The 14,727-nt window shown below is 40.3% G+C and overlaps 1 protein-coding gene across 2 annotated transcripts in view; it reads left to right on the top strand.

Annotated features, from left to right (window-relative positions):
- The window catches only part of CA8 (carbonic anhydrase 8), a gene marked incomplete at both ends in the record, with an annotated part of 71,834 nt that overhangs the window by 43,790 nt on the left and 13,317 nt on the right, over positions 1-14,727 (top strand). The window contains one exon of one of the 2 annotated variants that reach the window (XM_080693871.1): positions 11,393-11,488. The exons of the other annotated variant lie outside the window; for it this stretch is intronic. Coding sequence (XP_080549997.1) covers positions 11,393-11,488 — 96 coding nt within the window. The remainder of the gene's footprint in view (positions 1-11,392; positions 11,489-14,727) is intronic. 2 annotated transcript variants of the gene reach the window in all.

Raw genomic sequence — 14,727 nt, forward strand, 5'->3', positions numbered from 1 at the left:
GGCAGTAAGTCTGGCAATAGATTATGGGTATCTGAACTAAGAAATTGCTGATAGGGATAAGTCAGAGTGGGTGAATTTGGGAGATTTTTTGGAGATAGAAATAACAGACACAGTAGCTCATGATTGTTAAGGGAAGAAGTCAATGGAAGAGGTTTCTGGTTTAGGTTCCATCATGGAAGCCGGGGATCAAAGAGGGAGGCATCAAGTCAGCGGCATAGAAGAGCAAAGATCTGATGGACCAAAGATCTGTAAGGAGGCAGCGGCCAAATAGAATAGAGTAAGAACAGATAGATATTAGGGAAGAAAGGATGGCAGGAAGCTCTGGCTAGCGATGGATTTTTCTAATGGCTTTATTTTCTTTTGAGAGGTAGTGGCCTTGGTGTTAGAATATTAACCATGTCTATGTGCCTAACTGGTGGGCTTGGGGGCTAGGTATAAGGATGGCTTCTGGTGGCTCTGTGTTTTGTAAATTTGGAATTAACACACCTGGGGGCAGGGCTCTATTCTTCCAGGTTTCTCAACTTTCCCAGTCCTGGCTTCCTGGAGGCCTTTGCTGTTGTGACTCTGAGAAAGGTGGCCTGACTTTCTCTAGTGGCAAGCATCATTAGTTATCTTTAAATTTTAAAAAAAGTAAAAAAAAAATTAAAGGAATATATAAGTGACTCTAGACAGCATAATAAAAAAAAAAAAACCACTCATTGTTTTCAGAGGTGCGGCTCCGGTGGTACACCCTACTGCCTTCCATTTGTCCCTTCCTGCTTCTCCCCACCAAGTCAGCTCCAGGCAGCACTGTCTATAGTCTAGGAGCTTTCCAGAGGATAGTTCTTGCCTTTCAAGTTGTCTTACTTGATAGTATGGCTTTTACTTTTTCAGACTCAGAAAATGCAGGTAGCTTTCCTAGGAGCTGGGGGCAAGAGCGTCCACTTGACCAGGCATGCCGTTGGCTTCTGATAGTTTTTCTGTATCATGATTTTTCTTGTGTTTTACACTCTCTGTTGTTTCTCTTGGTTTTTCTTGTGTCTAAAGAGAACTTTGTCATTTGTCCATGCTTTGTGTGCACCTTCACTCAGTGAATTCTGCCCTGCTCAGTGCTCCTTGACCCCTTCCCCATCTTGGAATAAAGTAGCATAGAGATGTTCAAGGCCTGGCTCTGTCACCTGTGACTGTGACCTTGGGAAGGTTATGGTTATCCCTTGTTAAAGTGGGATGTTGATTGTTTCAGTCTGTTTTCTTACTGTAACACAATGCCTGAGACTAGAAAATTTACAAAGAAAGGGTGTTTGTTTAGCTGACAGTTCTGGAGGCTGGGAAGGCTAAGAGCACAGTATTGGCATCTTTTCAGCATTTGATAAATTCTTTGTGCCATGTTAGAATATAGCAGATGCCAGAAGGTCAGTAGGCACCTGTGAAGAGGCAAAGCACAGGGATGGTCTTGTTTTATAATAGCTCACTCCTGGGTAGCTACCCTGATCTTGGGAGATTAGGTTACCCAGTTCACAAGAACGGCATTAATCCCTCCTAAAAACCTAATCATCTTTCATAGACCCTGCCTTCCAACCACCACCACAGTGGCAGTCAAATTTCATCATGGGTTTCAGAAGGTACAGACCATAGCATGGTAGTGAGAGAATCCACCATTATAGAGACGTTAATGAAGAGTGAATGAAAAATACCGCTCAAGAATAGTGCCCGGCAGAGCGTAACCTCAGTGCTTCCTAAATCAACACAAATACCCACAGCACCCTCCAGCACATTTATTGCACACTAGGCCTTTTCACTCATTGTTTTCTTACATTGGGCTATATAATTCATGTTTTTATTTATGCATACCCTTGATTCTTGTGTAAAGAGTTTAGGAATCTGCCAGATGTGTTGGTGCACTCTTGTAATCACCGTGCTTGGGAGGCTGAGACAGGAGGATTGCACATGTTCGAAGCCAGCCTCAGCTACTTAGTGAGGCTCTCAGCAACTTAGTGAGACCCTGTTTCCAAATAAAGTGTAAAATAAGCCCGGGAGTGTAGCCCAGAGGTAGAAAAGCCCCTGGGTTCCACCACACACACACACACACACACACACACACACACACACACACACACAAAAAAAAAAAAAGATTTGGAGTCTTTGTATTTCTGATGGTGAAAACAGTGAAGGAAGTCTAAGCCCTCGGTGCTATTGGTGCTCAATAATGTTTAGAGGAATGGAACTCTTATGTCAAAGGTGTCTCTCATCTGTGGCTGGGGAGGGAGAGACTACACCCATGATCACTTATTCACACTCAGGCCAATCTATAAATGGTAGGCATTCTGCAACCCCAAGACCTCTCAATGGTCTTTTTTTTTTTGTTTGTTTGTCCTTTTTTATTTTCCAGAATAATAAGTATAGTAGACAGAACTTAAGTTATAGCAATTTAATTGCAGTAGTAGCCCACATTTCAGATTATTTTTTAGAAAGTAAGAGGTAGGCTACTTCTCAAAACACCAAGAAACCAGTGTTAAAAAATCAGTTTTGTTTCTGATCTTAAATATAAACTATTTGAAAATGGTGGAGTTTTCCTTTCTGTACATGACTGCCACAATAAGGCTCTCTAAAGTATTCATTGTAAATTTCCTAAAGACAGCTTCATTTGGGGGAGCAGAGCCCAACAGTTTATGATGCCCTGATTTCACAAAGGCAGCAATATTAAAGTAAACAAAAGGAGATTAATCAGCATTCAAAGAGGGAGTCATTGTGCTTTGAAAGATAATCTTTTTATACATTGCATAGACTAGTGGCTTTTTAATTGAAAAACTCTTAACCCTAAGAGCACTACAGATACCTTTTGGTATTAATATATTAATGGATGAAGTTGTTCTGAAGCACTCTAACACATTTTCCTATTTCTCTTTTACCTATATAAGATGATACATAATTAAGTTTGGGCAAACATACCAAGTAGGTGACAGCTAGAGATAGAATTTCACATCATTCATTTTCCACTCCATGCTTTCCAGCGCTTTGTCACTATTATGTCTGTCTACACCTTGGGTGTCCTTCTCTGAATAATAGCTGCATAATATATTGACAGTGACACCTTAAAGTGCAGCAGCACCTGGAGATAATATGCACTAAATCTCGATTTATCTCCAGATGAATGGGCTGCTTCACATAATTAAGAGTGAGTCTGGAGAGAAATGCCACTTTCTTTGTTAACTGTTTTTCAGTTATTTAATGCTCCAATTTGTTACTCAAACATTTCACTTCCAATTTCTTTTTCTTTTGTATTCCAGTGCTTAATGTCTTCTTTCTTTCAGTCTCCAGTATCATAGGTAGAGTTGAGAAATGACTCTATTTCTTGTTTCCATTTAAAACAAAATTTATAGCTCTGCATTTGCAGCTTGTGTGCAGCCCTGGGTTTCATCTCCAGCAATACACACACACACACACACACACACACACACACACACACACATGCACGCACGCATGCACGCACACGCACACGCATGTACACACACGTGCAAAGGCATGTACAGCAATTTCATAGCTCTGAGCGCTTTGAGAAGGCATACTTTGAGTGTGATAGAGCATAGATAGGCAAGTGACATAATTGGCTTCTGAAAGTCAAAAATCTGCTGGAGCCCAGTTACTACTCTCTTCGGTTGGATTTTTTCGAGACTGAAGAAAGTGACTAGGTCAAACCAGGACACAGATTCCAGAACCTAGCCCTGATGACCCCTTTTTCTCTATGAATCTCTTCTGTACAGTGACTTGGGTCAGTGGAAAGTACTTACTTAGTGACTCCAAATGGTAAACGTGATTTTCAGGCTCAGTTACATCTGAGTTCATAGGTTGCCTTGAATGCTTATGGTTTATCAGAATTTACAGCAGCCTGTGATTAGACCATTAAAATAATAGATAAAGCTGGGCATGGTGGCACATGCCTGTAATTCCAGTATTTGGGAGGCTGAGACGAGAGGATTGCAGGTTCTAGGACAGCCTCAGCAGTGTAACAAAATTCTCAGCAACCTAGTAAGACTCAGTTTCAAAATAAAAAATAAGGGCTGGGGGATGTAGCTTGGAGGTAGAATATCCCTGGGTTTAATCTCCAATAATGCATGCACACACCCACATAAAAGAAAGAAAAAAAAGAATATTAAAAGTTAAAGACAAAATTTGCTTAAACATAAGCCTACCATTTTTTTCTATTTTAAAAAATTCACTTAGCACTCTCTTCAGCTGCCTGCTTACTTCTGGTTTTGGACAGTCCTGTCCACTGTCTAGGTTTTATCTGGATGCTTTCACGTTCTGTTGTTTGCCTTTCGTTGTATGGGAGCTGCCCTCTAAGTCATCTTAAAAAGAGTGCATGCAAAATCTCTTTCTGTCCTTATTTCCTTTGCTTCTTTGAGTCATGTAGCTTTGTGGCTAGTGTAGCCTTGACACCATAGATGAACATACTTTTTTCTAGAAAGTCTTCTTTCATTTGTCCCAGTGGTGTTCTGGAATTTTCTGGGTTTCTTCCTGTATATTTGATATTCCCTTTTTCCTCATCTCACCATTTTAGTGGTGAGTGTTCCACAGGTGGATTAAAGCCACATTTCTCTAGGGTATCTGCAACCTTTAGCTTCTTCTCAAGGAGTATTGAATTCTGCATTTCTCTTGATTGGGATATCTGTTGGGCTGTTCAAATGTATATTTAGATTAAAACAGAACTCATCTCATTTTTGAATGTGATTTTGGTAGAAATTCTAGTTATCCCCTTTTTCTTCTTTCTTAGCTACCTGTTGGTTCAATTTCTACATCTTTATCTCACATCGATCCATCCCCCAGGCCTTGCCTCTGATCTCTACTCTGATCTCCCCAATCTTTTAGTCTTTTTATTAAATGCCTGCGATCCCCTAGGGAGGATAGGTAGGGTTTGCATAAGTGTTAGAATAGGGCAAAGAAAGACCTTCCGAGTGGAACATACACAGAATGGGGAGGTGGTTGTGAGGAGTCAGGTTCACACTTGGTTTGAACATCTAGGATAGTTAGAATGGGGAAGAATGTCACTAGAGGCCTTCAAGCAGGAAATCAAGGAAATTAAAGATTTTTGAAGGCAAGAAATGTTGTGAAACCTGGTTCAAGAAGGATTAGTTGGGATTTGTGATGCAAATGAGTAGAGGGCCAAGATGGAGCCTGGTGGGTTCCAGATAAAGGGAAGGGGAGGTCACAGGCTTAGGAGGAGTCTCTTAAGAGTCAAGAAGAGGGCACCTTTGAAAGGAATTGATGTCAATTCTAGAAATATTTAGGAGGTGACAAGAAGATGTTTTGAAGAAAATGCCATCAAACATTTGCAGATAGAAGGCTTCACAAAACTTGTTTGAGTGCACAGGGCTGAGGGAAGAAATCTGTGAGTCATAATTGCCTTTTCAGTTTTTACTACTTTTCCCATTTCTCATGATTCATTCTTTTGTACTGTAATGCGGTCGTGTTATTTATGTTAATAATAAACCTCATTTATCTTGAAGATAGCTTTCTGTTAAGCTGCCATGAAATCTTCAAACTTATTTTTCTCAGTGACAAATAAATGATTATAAGGCTACAGCTTGTCACAGTTTCATAACTTTGGACAAATTTATCTATTGCTGTGAGTTAAGTATATTAAGATTAATGTTTCCCAGGTAATAATGGTAAAGTCACATAATCAATTGCAGAAAATTTGAATTTGTGAGCTCTATACAAAAGCTCAGCCAAAGATTTTCTTTGAAACTATCTAAGAGTGCTTCATAGTTGTTCTCCTGTGTTGTGTGTGTGTATGTGTGTGTGAGAGTATGTGTGTGTGTGTGTATACACCTCACACAAGATAGGCATAAGCACTCTAGCATTGACTCCTGCTCCTATCCCTTTTTATTTTATTTTGAGAGATGATCTTGCTAAGATGCTGAGGCTGCCTCAGATCTAAGATTCTCCTGCTTCAGCCTACCATGTAGCTGGAATTACAGGCCTTGGCCACTGTACCCGCTGCTGATTTTTAATAGGAAGGCACGATGGTCATCTATTTCTAGAGAAGCATCATTGCTTCTTTATAGCACATGCCTCACAGTGAAAACTCTGTGGGTGAAGAATGGTCAGGGTAGGGAGAATGGTGGTAAGGAACAAGGAAAGAGATGGCTTTAGTTGTTAGAAAAAACTGCTTTCTTCTTTCTTTCTTTATTTCATTTTTATTATTTTGCTTTCTTCTATTCTGACATGTCCATGTAGGGAGGAATCCGAACCTTTTGTCTTTTGAGAGAAAGCTACTTAGGGGAGAATGGCCACTGTTGATGGTTCATTTGGGTACTTCTCCTCTGCCTGATTTTCAACCACTGTTGGAGGCCACAGTAGGAGCTCAGGTTGAAACATCCGGAGGCAGCCTCTTGACTGGACAGTGTGTTCACAAGGCAGGCAAGGTCCAGGCTCCTACTGGCCTTGGTGAGGCTGAGGCCTGCCTGAGTGCATCTTTAGTCCTGTGGAGACAGGTGGCTGTGTGGTGGCCCACTGAGTTCAGGCAGCACATACAATGAAAATACCATCTGACCCATGGAGTCCTTAGCAATAGTAAGCCATGTTTGCATACTTGGTCTTCACTATAATCTGGTTAGCCGCTCTCCATCCTCAGATTTCATCCCCCTTCTTCCATGCCTTTCCAGCTATAGACAGCTAGAGCTAACGACAGCAAAATGTGATAGAAATGTAGGAATAAAAAGTACCGTAGGCAGATGAGGCAAGGTGTAAAGAAACCAAGCTTGTAAGGTGCAGCTTTCCTTATGTTCAAGAGACTGATGCTCAGATGAGTTGGTGACTGTGAGGTTCACAGAGCTAAGGAGGGTGGGATTGAAGCCAGAATCAGGCCCGTGATTCCTGGCTCAGAGGTCCCCTCGGAAAACACGTTGCCTCTAAGAATTACCTGTCTGGTCACAGATGTGAACAGTGCTGATGCCTCTCCATCCTGCACTTGTCCCACAGCGGAGTGGACCTGCACTGTCGGCTTTGAAGTCAGTCTTTTGATGATAGCTGCCTACTTGGACCTCTCATAAGGCAGTTCATAGGATGAGGACTGCCTCACCTCCCTCGGGCTTTGCTTTGTTATTTATAAACCGTGTCCTTAGTATTGTATGCTTTTCAGTTCTACCATGTTTGTCTGTGTTTGCTTTAACTATTTCCATTAGAATAGGCTTCAGAGCAGATATCCTTAATCTGTACATTTTTTTTTTCAGTACTGGGGATGGAACTCAGTGGCATTTTACCTCTGAGCTACACTTCCAGCCCTACATTTTATTCTTTATTTGAAACAGGGTTTCACTTAGTTGAGGAGTGCCTCACTAAGTAGCTTACTTCGGCCACCAACCTGAGATCCTCCTGTCTCAGCCTCTCAAGTACTGAGATTACAAGCATATGTTACCATGCCTGGCTAATATGCACATATTTTAAAATAAATTATATTTATGCATTAATATGTAACAGTAGGTTCCCTTCTCAGACAGGGATATTTCATAAGCCCTCCATTAGATACCCCAAACCACAGATACCACCAAACCCTATATACAAACATGTACTACATATAGCTGTCATGTTTTTCTTATATGTACATGTTTATGATACTTTTAATTTATGAATTAGGCAGAGTAAGAGATGAACAATAGCTAATGATAAAAATAGAATAATTAGGTTAATATACTGTGATAACAGTTATTTAGAATTTATGAATGATTTATTTTTTTAATTGTCTACTTAATATTTCAACTTGGGTAACTGTAACTGAGGAAAGTAAAACCATTGATAAGAGGGACTACTGTATATATTATATATTTTGTGAAGCACAGAGAAATTTAAATAAGGCATTTGGTAAAAGTAAATATAAGCAGAAGTTCTAGTATGTTTTTCTGATCCTCAGGGAATTATTTCTATTTTTCTGTGTAGTCTTAAGGAATAAATCCCAAACACTGACACTTTGTTAGGCTCCTTTCTCTTTATTCCCATTGCTACCAGTCATTTTCAGTTTTGAGCCTCCTTTTGTCACTGGAGGGTGTCTGGAAGGTCCTGGAGAGGGGGCTTCAACTCAGGATGACAGGGACCTTGACATATATTGTAGGAAAAAAATTCTAGATATGTCAAAGTGAGGCACAAACACATAATTATTAGGAAAGCAAAGAGTGGATGTTCAAGGGAGAATGTGGGCTATCTTGAGAGTGAGAATCGTTTTGGGGGATAAAGGATACTTGGGGAGGCTTATGCACAGGCATGCCTGAGAGGATGCCATCAGCCTGATGACTATAGTTTACTGAGGTCTGGCAATTCGCAGGATTCTTAGATTGACCTCTTCCCCACTGTCCTATCAACAGATAACATTGGGAAAGTACCCTATATAATAGGTTTCAGATCTCCTTTTGCTCAATCTAGTCTAAAAATACTTGTATTAATGGTCTTACTAACAGTGCACAGGGCAATTTTCATAAGTGGGTGAATTTCCAGTAACTTTAAAGTTGTGAGGGAAGATCTGTAGAATTTTCAGAAACTTGGGAGTGACAGGTCTGGGTGAAGCTGGCTTGGAGAGTGGTGGGCCGGGAAGAGTACTGGCTCTGGGAGTGAAGGTCTGATGAATGTTGGCTCAAGGATTTCAGATTAAAATTACAGTCTCTCTTTCCTTTTTTTGCTCCTTTCTACCCATTTTTATCTTCTTCTATCCTACCTCATATTGTTCTCCACACTTTGTTTTCACAGTGTTTATTAGTCAGAGTTCTTCAGAAAAATAGGGAGAAGAAGAGGGTAAGAGAGAGAGAGAGAGAGAGAGAGAGAGGAAGAAAAAAAAGGACTGGGATAGATATTCAGGAACTGGCCCATGAGATTATGAGGACTGGCAGGTTCCAAATCTGCAGGGTAGGCTGAAAGCTGGAAATTCAAGCAAGAGCTGATGATATAGTTCAAAGGCTGAAAACTGGTGAAATTTTTAATCTTGTTTTCTGGAGACAAAATTCCTTCTACCTTGAGGGACCTTAAGTTTTGCTATAATGCCTTCAACTGGTTGGATGAGGCTCACCTTCATTCTGAAGAGTAATCAGCGTTTCTCAAAGGCTGCGGATTTTAATGCTGATCACTTCTAAAAAGATGTCTTCAGAGCAACATGTAGACAGGTGTTTGACCACACAACTTGGTTCTATAGCCCATCCAAGGTAACACATAAAATTAACCGTCCACATCACTATCACAGTTTTGTTTTCATCTGGAACTTCTGGCAGCTGCCTACTTGTTTCCCAGCCTCTCGCCCATTGCCCATACCACCAAAAGTACCTTGAAGGAGAGAGGTTGTTATGGGGGAGTTTGATTAATTTTAGGCAGCACATAGCTAACAATATTCATTGCAATCATGTATTGCTTTAGTGTTTTTCACTAAAGAATCCAAAGCCATGTGCAGTCTGACCCCTCTACCCGTGCAACCTCACTGTCTTCACCAAATATACATCCCCTTTCACGACTCACACTTAATTCCCCACATGCACTTGGGATTTTCCCACCTCTGTGGCGTTGCTTTATGGAACTGAAGCAGCACTACCATAATGCGAGCGGTGATAAAATGACAGGAATAACGAAGGGGCTATGTGAGAACAGGAGGAGACTGAGTAACTCAAGATGCGAGATATAAGAAGTAGAAAAAAAACGCTGGGTGTGGTGGCGCACGCTTATAATCCCCGCGCTTGGGAGGCAGAGACAGGAGGATCGCGCAGGTTCGAAGCTAGCCGCGCGCGCTGGCTTAGGAGACCTTGTTTCCAAATAAAAATGTAAAAATAGGTCTGGGAGTGTAGCCCGGAGATAGAAGGGCTTCCAGGAACCCCAGTACCACCAAAAAAAAAAAAAAAAAAAAAAGAAGAAGTAGAAAAAAAAAAGAAGGCATTTGTTTTTGTTTGTTAATGTTTTTGTTCTGAAAAAAGCCCTATAATATTGCTACAAGAAGAAAATGTCAGTTTATAATTTGTTTTATAAAAAATGTATTAAACCTTGGGCCTAGAACTTCTTTGTTGATTTCATGAAAGCAGTCACTTTTTATCTGTACTACTAGGACTTCTGTGCTATTGTTGGGGCCATAGAAGAAATATTAAAATTAGTATTTTATTATTAACTGAGAGCTTATAGAACATTGTTTTATAAAAGCTGCTACCCTGGCAGCTCAGGTTTACCCGGTGGCTACAGTCTATGTGAGCTTTTTGCCTGGCTTTGGGCTTGTTCTTTTCCTAGGTTACTGCTTTGGTTATTAATTTTATTACTTCCCTCTAGTGGTCAGTCTTATAATCTCAAATTCTACTTGGATAAATTTAACAGTGAAAGAAAACCACATTTGTGGCATTCTTGTGATAATTTTAAAAAATATACTCTGGATATTAGCCCCCTATCAGAATGGTGGCTGGTAAAGATCCTTTCCCATTCTGTAGGCTTCCTCTTTAGGTTATTGATAGTTTCCTTTGATGAGAAGAAACTTTTTAGTTTGATGTTATCCCACTTGTTTATTCTTGCTTTAATTATATATTTAGTATAGGTTCTAAAATACTTAGAAATTATAGTTTATTTATATCCTTTTAGATTATAAACTAACTTTTAAGTGGGATGATGCTTTAAGGTGCTAAGTAACAGTAATGAAGATAGTATTTGAGGCAGAGGTTTTATCTATTGCTATACTACGGGGACCTCAGTGGCCATTTGACTTTTAAGGAGGAAATTGGATGTGGTTTCTTGCAAGTGTTTATCGACGCCATAGAAGCAAGTGCATATTCTAGATAAACTTGAAAGCCCCGAAGCTTTATGAGGCAAGGAGTAAGGGACTCTTTTGAGCTTTGTTTATCATTTCTTCATAGATTAAACTTTATCTCTAGTGTAGGAAACAGCTTTTAAAGATTAATATCAGCATTTCTTATTTTACCACGTCTTGAAAAAAGTATTTTTTTAAAAAAAAATATTATGCTATCTCAGGATATTCTTGGAGTTGAAATAATTACCCAAATTTGAGGCTGATACTGGGTGAGGTGGTATTTGGTTATGCAGGCACTAATCCACCAATCCTTTGAGTGAGTTCTAGTGTTTGTGGCCAGACCTGGAGTAGGTCCCACAAAGAAACGGAGGGGACATCATTTAAGGAATTCAGTTAAATCCATGAGTCCCCTAACTATACTTCTCCTGGTCAGAACTAAAGCTGAATTCAGGAGGCAGTGATCTGGTGCTTCTGTTGAGGTGTTCTGTTAAGAAGGAAGGAGTTTCTACCAAGAATCCCTGTGAAACCAGTAGTTTGTTGATGTTGATTTGTGATCCCCATATTGCATATGGTGATATGGTGAAGGCGGTGATGTGTTGTGTTTGTCTTTCTGAGTAGAGGTGCATTGAGTGACATGATATCTGTTTTGTTGCCCAACAGCTGCACCTGATCCACTGGAACTCCACCCTGTTCGGCAGCATCGACGAGGCTGTGGGGAAGCCTCATGGAATTGCCATCATTGCCTTGTTTGTTCAGGTACTTGGGCTGCCGTGGTTGCTGCGTTGGTTAGATGCTTCTAAGTCATAATGTAAAATATATCTAATTTTTATTCTCTCCCAGTTTTATTACATAGAGGTGAAATTAGACATACAGAAAATGCTGATCATTTAAAAACAAAAAATCTTTGTAGTTCATAAATATGGCTGTAGTTCAGCCATATTCATACTTGGTGAAAAATAGTTCATTATTTTCCGTTTTCTATGAATGGTTTTATGTATTCATTAGAAATTTTCTTTAGAGTGTCATCCAGTGTTTTTGGAGAAATGATTTAGAAAATGTCTCCTGAAGGCAGAGTTCATTTTATTTATGAAAAAGCATTTTCAGAAGTGTTTTTAGATTCTGACTGCAAAATCTAAGAAACATCAATGATATAATCATGTAGTGGATTACCTTACGTCTTTGTTATTAATAATTTCCACTAGATGATTGAAATGCTTTATAGAAAACACTGCTAAAATAGACTGGCAAAGACCATGGCAGATTTAGCTAATATAAAATTTAGATTCAGCTATGCTGTGGGCAAAGGCTATGATATAAATATAGCCAAGCATACAAATATAGACCATATGTTTGCAAAGGTTAAAATTTAATTCAGTTCCTAAGGTAAATCTTCTGAATTTTGTCTTACCATCTGCTTGATGTGCTAAAAGACTTAGAGGTAAAGGAGATCATAGAAATCTTAGACATTCATTGACCTCTAGTCTTAAAGAAGAGAATCGAAAGCCCAGAGAGGTAAAAAAAAAAGTGTTTATAGCTGGGCGTGGTGGCACACGCCTGTAATCCCCGTGCTTGGGAGGTGGAGACAGGAGGATTGTGCAAGTTTGAAGCCAGCCTCACTGGCTTAAGAGACCCTGTTTCCAAATAAAAATATAAAAATAGGTCTGGGAGTATAGCCCGGAGGTAGAAGGGCTTCCAGGAACCCCAGTACCACACACATAAACAAAAAAAGTGTTTATAGTTTCATAGCAATTTAATGCCACAGGCCAGGACCAAAAACCACAGCTACCGCTGCTGGTTAAAAGCTGCCTCTTGGAGGACCTTGGGTTAGAGCAGTAACAGTGATCTTGAGTGACTAAATTTCCAAAAAGTGTTGAATATTGAACCTCTTTTTATATATGATTTTTTGTGGCTTATAATACCAAGAATATTATTTGTTATAACAATTTTCTATTCTGCCCCTAAAAATTTTTCTTATTGATGTTTGGAAGTAGCCATCCAGTTTTAGCCTCCTAATATTTCAAAATGTGAGCGTGTGACACATGCCGTAGAATTTGAAAGCAAATCTTTACATTTTTAAATTAATCTTCTTTTCACTGTTTATTTCATGACCTTTTCACAGGCAGGGCCCTGTATTCTTTCTATTTTATTACATTATATAAATAGAACAGGATCAAAAAATACTGATGAAAAATATTTGTAACTATACCTTTTGATAATCATTAGTCTATTGAGAAAATAATTTTAAAAGACCATCTTCATAACCTGAGAAAGTCAATATAACATCATAGTAATAGTATCTCATATTAAAGAATAAGAATCAAAGTAATAAAATTAAGCCAAGAATGGTGGTTCACAACAGTAATTTTAGTACTTGGGAGACTGAGACAGGAGAATGACAGGTTCAAGGACAGACTCAGCCATGTAGCAAGACTCTCAGCAACCTAGTGAGACTGTTTCAAAACAAAAAATATAAAGGGCTGGCGATAGACCTTGGAGGTAGGATGCCCCTGGGTTTAATACTCAGGTCCCCCTCCACCCCAAATTAAGAGGAATACAGATAAATAAGTAATCATATGCAGAAGAAAACATGTCAGTTTTATCTTTGGAACTGGTGCTCAATGAACTTTTGAGGGCTGAATAAGATTCGCTAGCATGGTGCTTTCCCCCGCTGACCTTCACGTGTGGAGATGACGGACTCATCAAGCTGGACTGAAGCCCCAACCTTTGAACCAGCCTCAGTGTTTCCCAGAACAAGCTGCGTCATGTGGACCTCGAGAGCACATACATTTGTTCTCACTTCTCACAGTTTTCTGTGAAGAAAACGTCAGCTTACCTATGTAAAAATGCCTTTCTCAGAAGCGTAATATTACAGAAACAGTGATAACAAGCTTTCACAAGGAAGGACAGGCGGACAGCATCAGATGAAGCAGAGGGCTGAGGGCTGGAGTCCTCCCAGGTGGCCTGGCACTCAGGCCAGGGCAGTGGGCGGTGGGAGGGAAGAGGCTGGGCGATGAGGCACACAGAATTACCTTCCAACAGGCCCGAGTGAAGGAAGGAAAGACAGATTTGCAGTAACTGGTGGTAGATTTAAGATCCGAGATCTTGTGTTTTTATTAGGAGCAAGAAGAGCAAGTGCAGATATAGAATTAAAAGCAGATAAGTCCTAGAGGAGAGGGGAGGGTGGGAGATGGAGAGGTCATGTGGATAGGAGGGGACCAACTCACCCTTTCTCTAAAACAGAGGGCCTAGAGGAAAGGGTGGACACAAAGAGAGTCAATTTGTGAGTGGAGCTAGGCAGGAAATCAGTAGAGTTCATGCCTGACAACCTTCATTATTTGAGACATACAAAACAAAATTATTTATAGAGCAAGGGAAGTGTGGGTGTGAATTTGGGCTTTGAAATAGCCTGGAATAGGATGATAGTAGGTGGTCTTGTCAGTGAGGGACACTGAGTGAGGGTAGACTCCTTACAGCAGCGTGTGATGGCCATTTCTCTAGGGAGAGGAGTCAGTAGAGCAGTCAGTCTACTGCAGAACAAATGACTTAGGAATTGAAGAGTTGAGAGTGGTGGGAGAGATGCATTAGCTTAGCTAGGAGGAAAAAGGACACAAAGCTAAGAGGGTCTGAGGAAATGATGGCCTGGACAGACGCAAGGAGTCCACATGGACCAGGAGTGGGTGGGAGAGCTTTTCAAAGATGCAGAGCTGTCCTGACTCCAAGGAGCACAGTAAGAACAAGGCAAGAGTGAGCTAGAAGGGAAAGAACCCCAAGCAGGGCGAAGCAGAGCAGATTCCTGGAGGACAGGACTGACCGATGGTTTGCATTTTCCATGGTGGTAAAAGATGGCAGAGGTGAGGGGTGAGAAATCAGTGGGTCTTGTGGTCCTGGAAGACTCTTGTGACTTGAATGGCTGCAAGATTTTAGCAGTAGGAATGGCATCCATATTTGATTTTTGGTGGTTATAAAATTTTTGTTTGTTTGTTTTGCGGTACTGG

This window comes from Muscardinus avellanarius, assembly GCF_963383645.1.
Source record: "Muscardinus avellanarius genome assembly, chromosome: 4".
NCBI lineage: Eukaryota > Metazoa > Chordata > Mammalia > Rodentia > Gliridae > Muscardinus > Muscardinus avellanarius.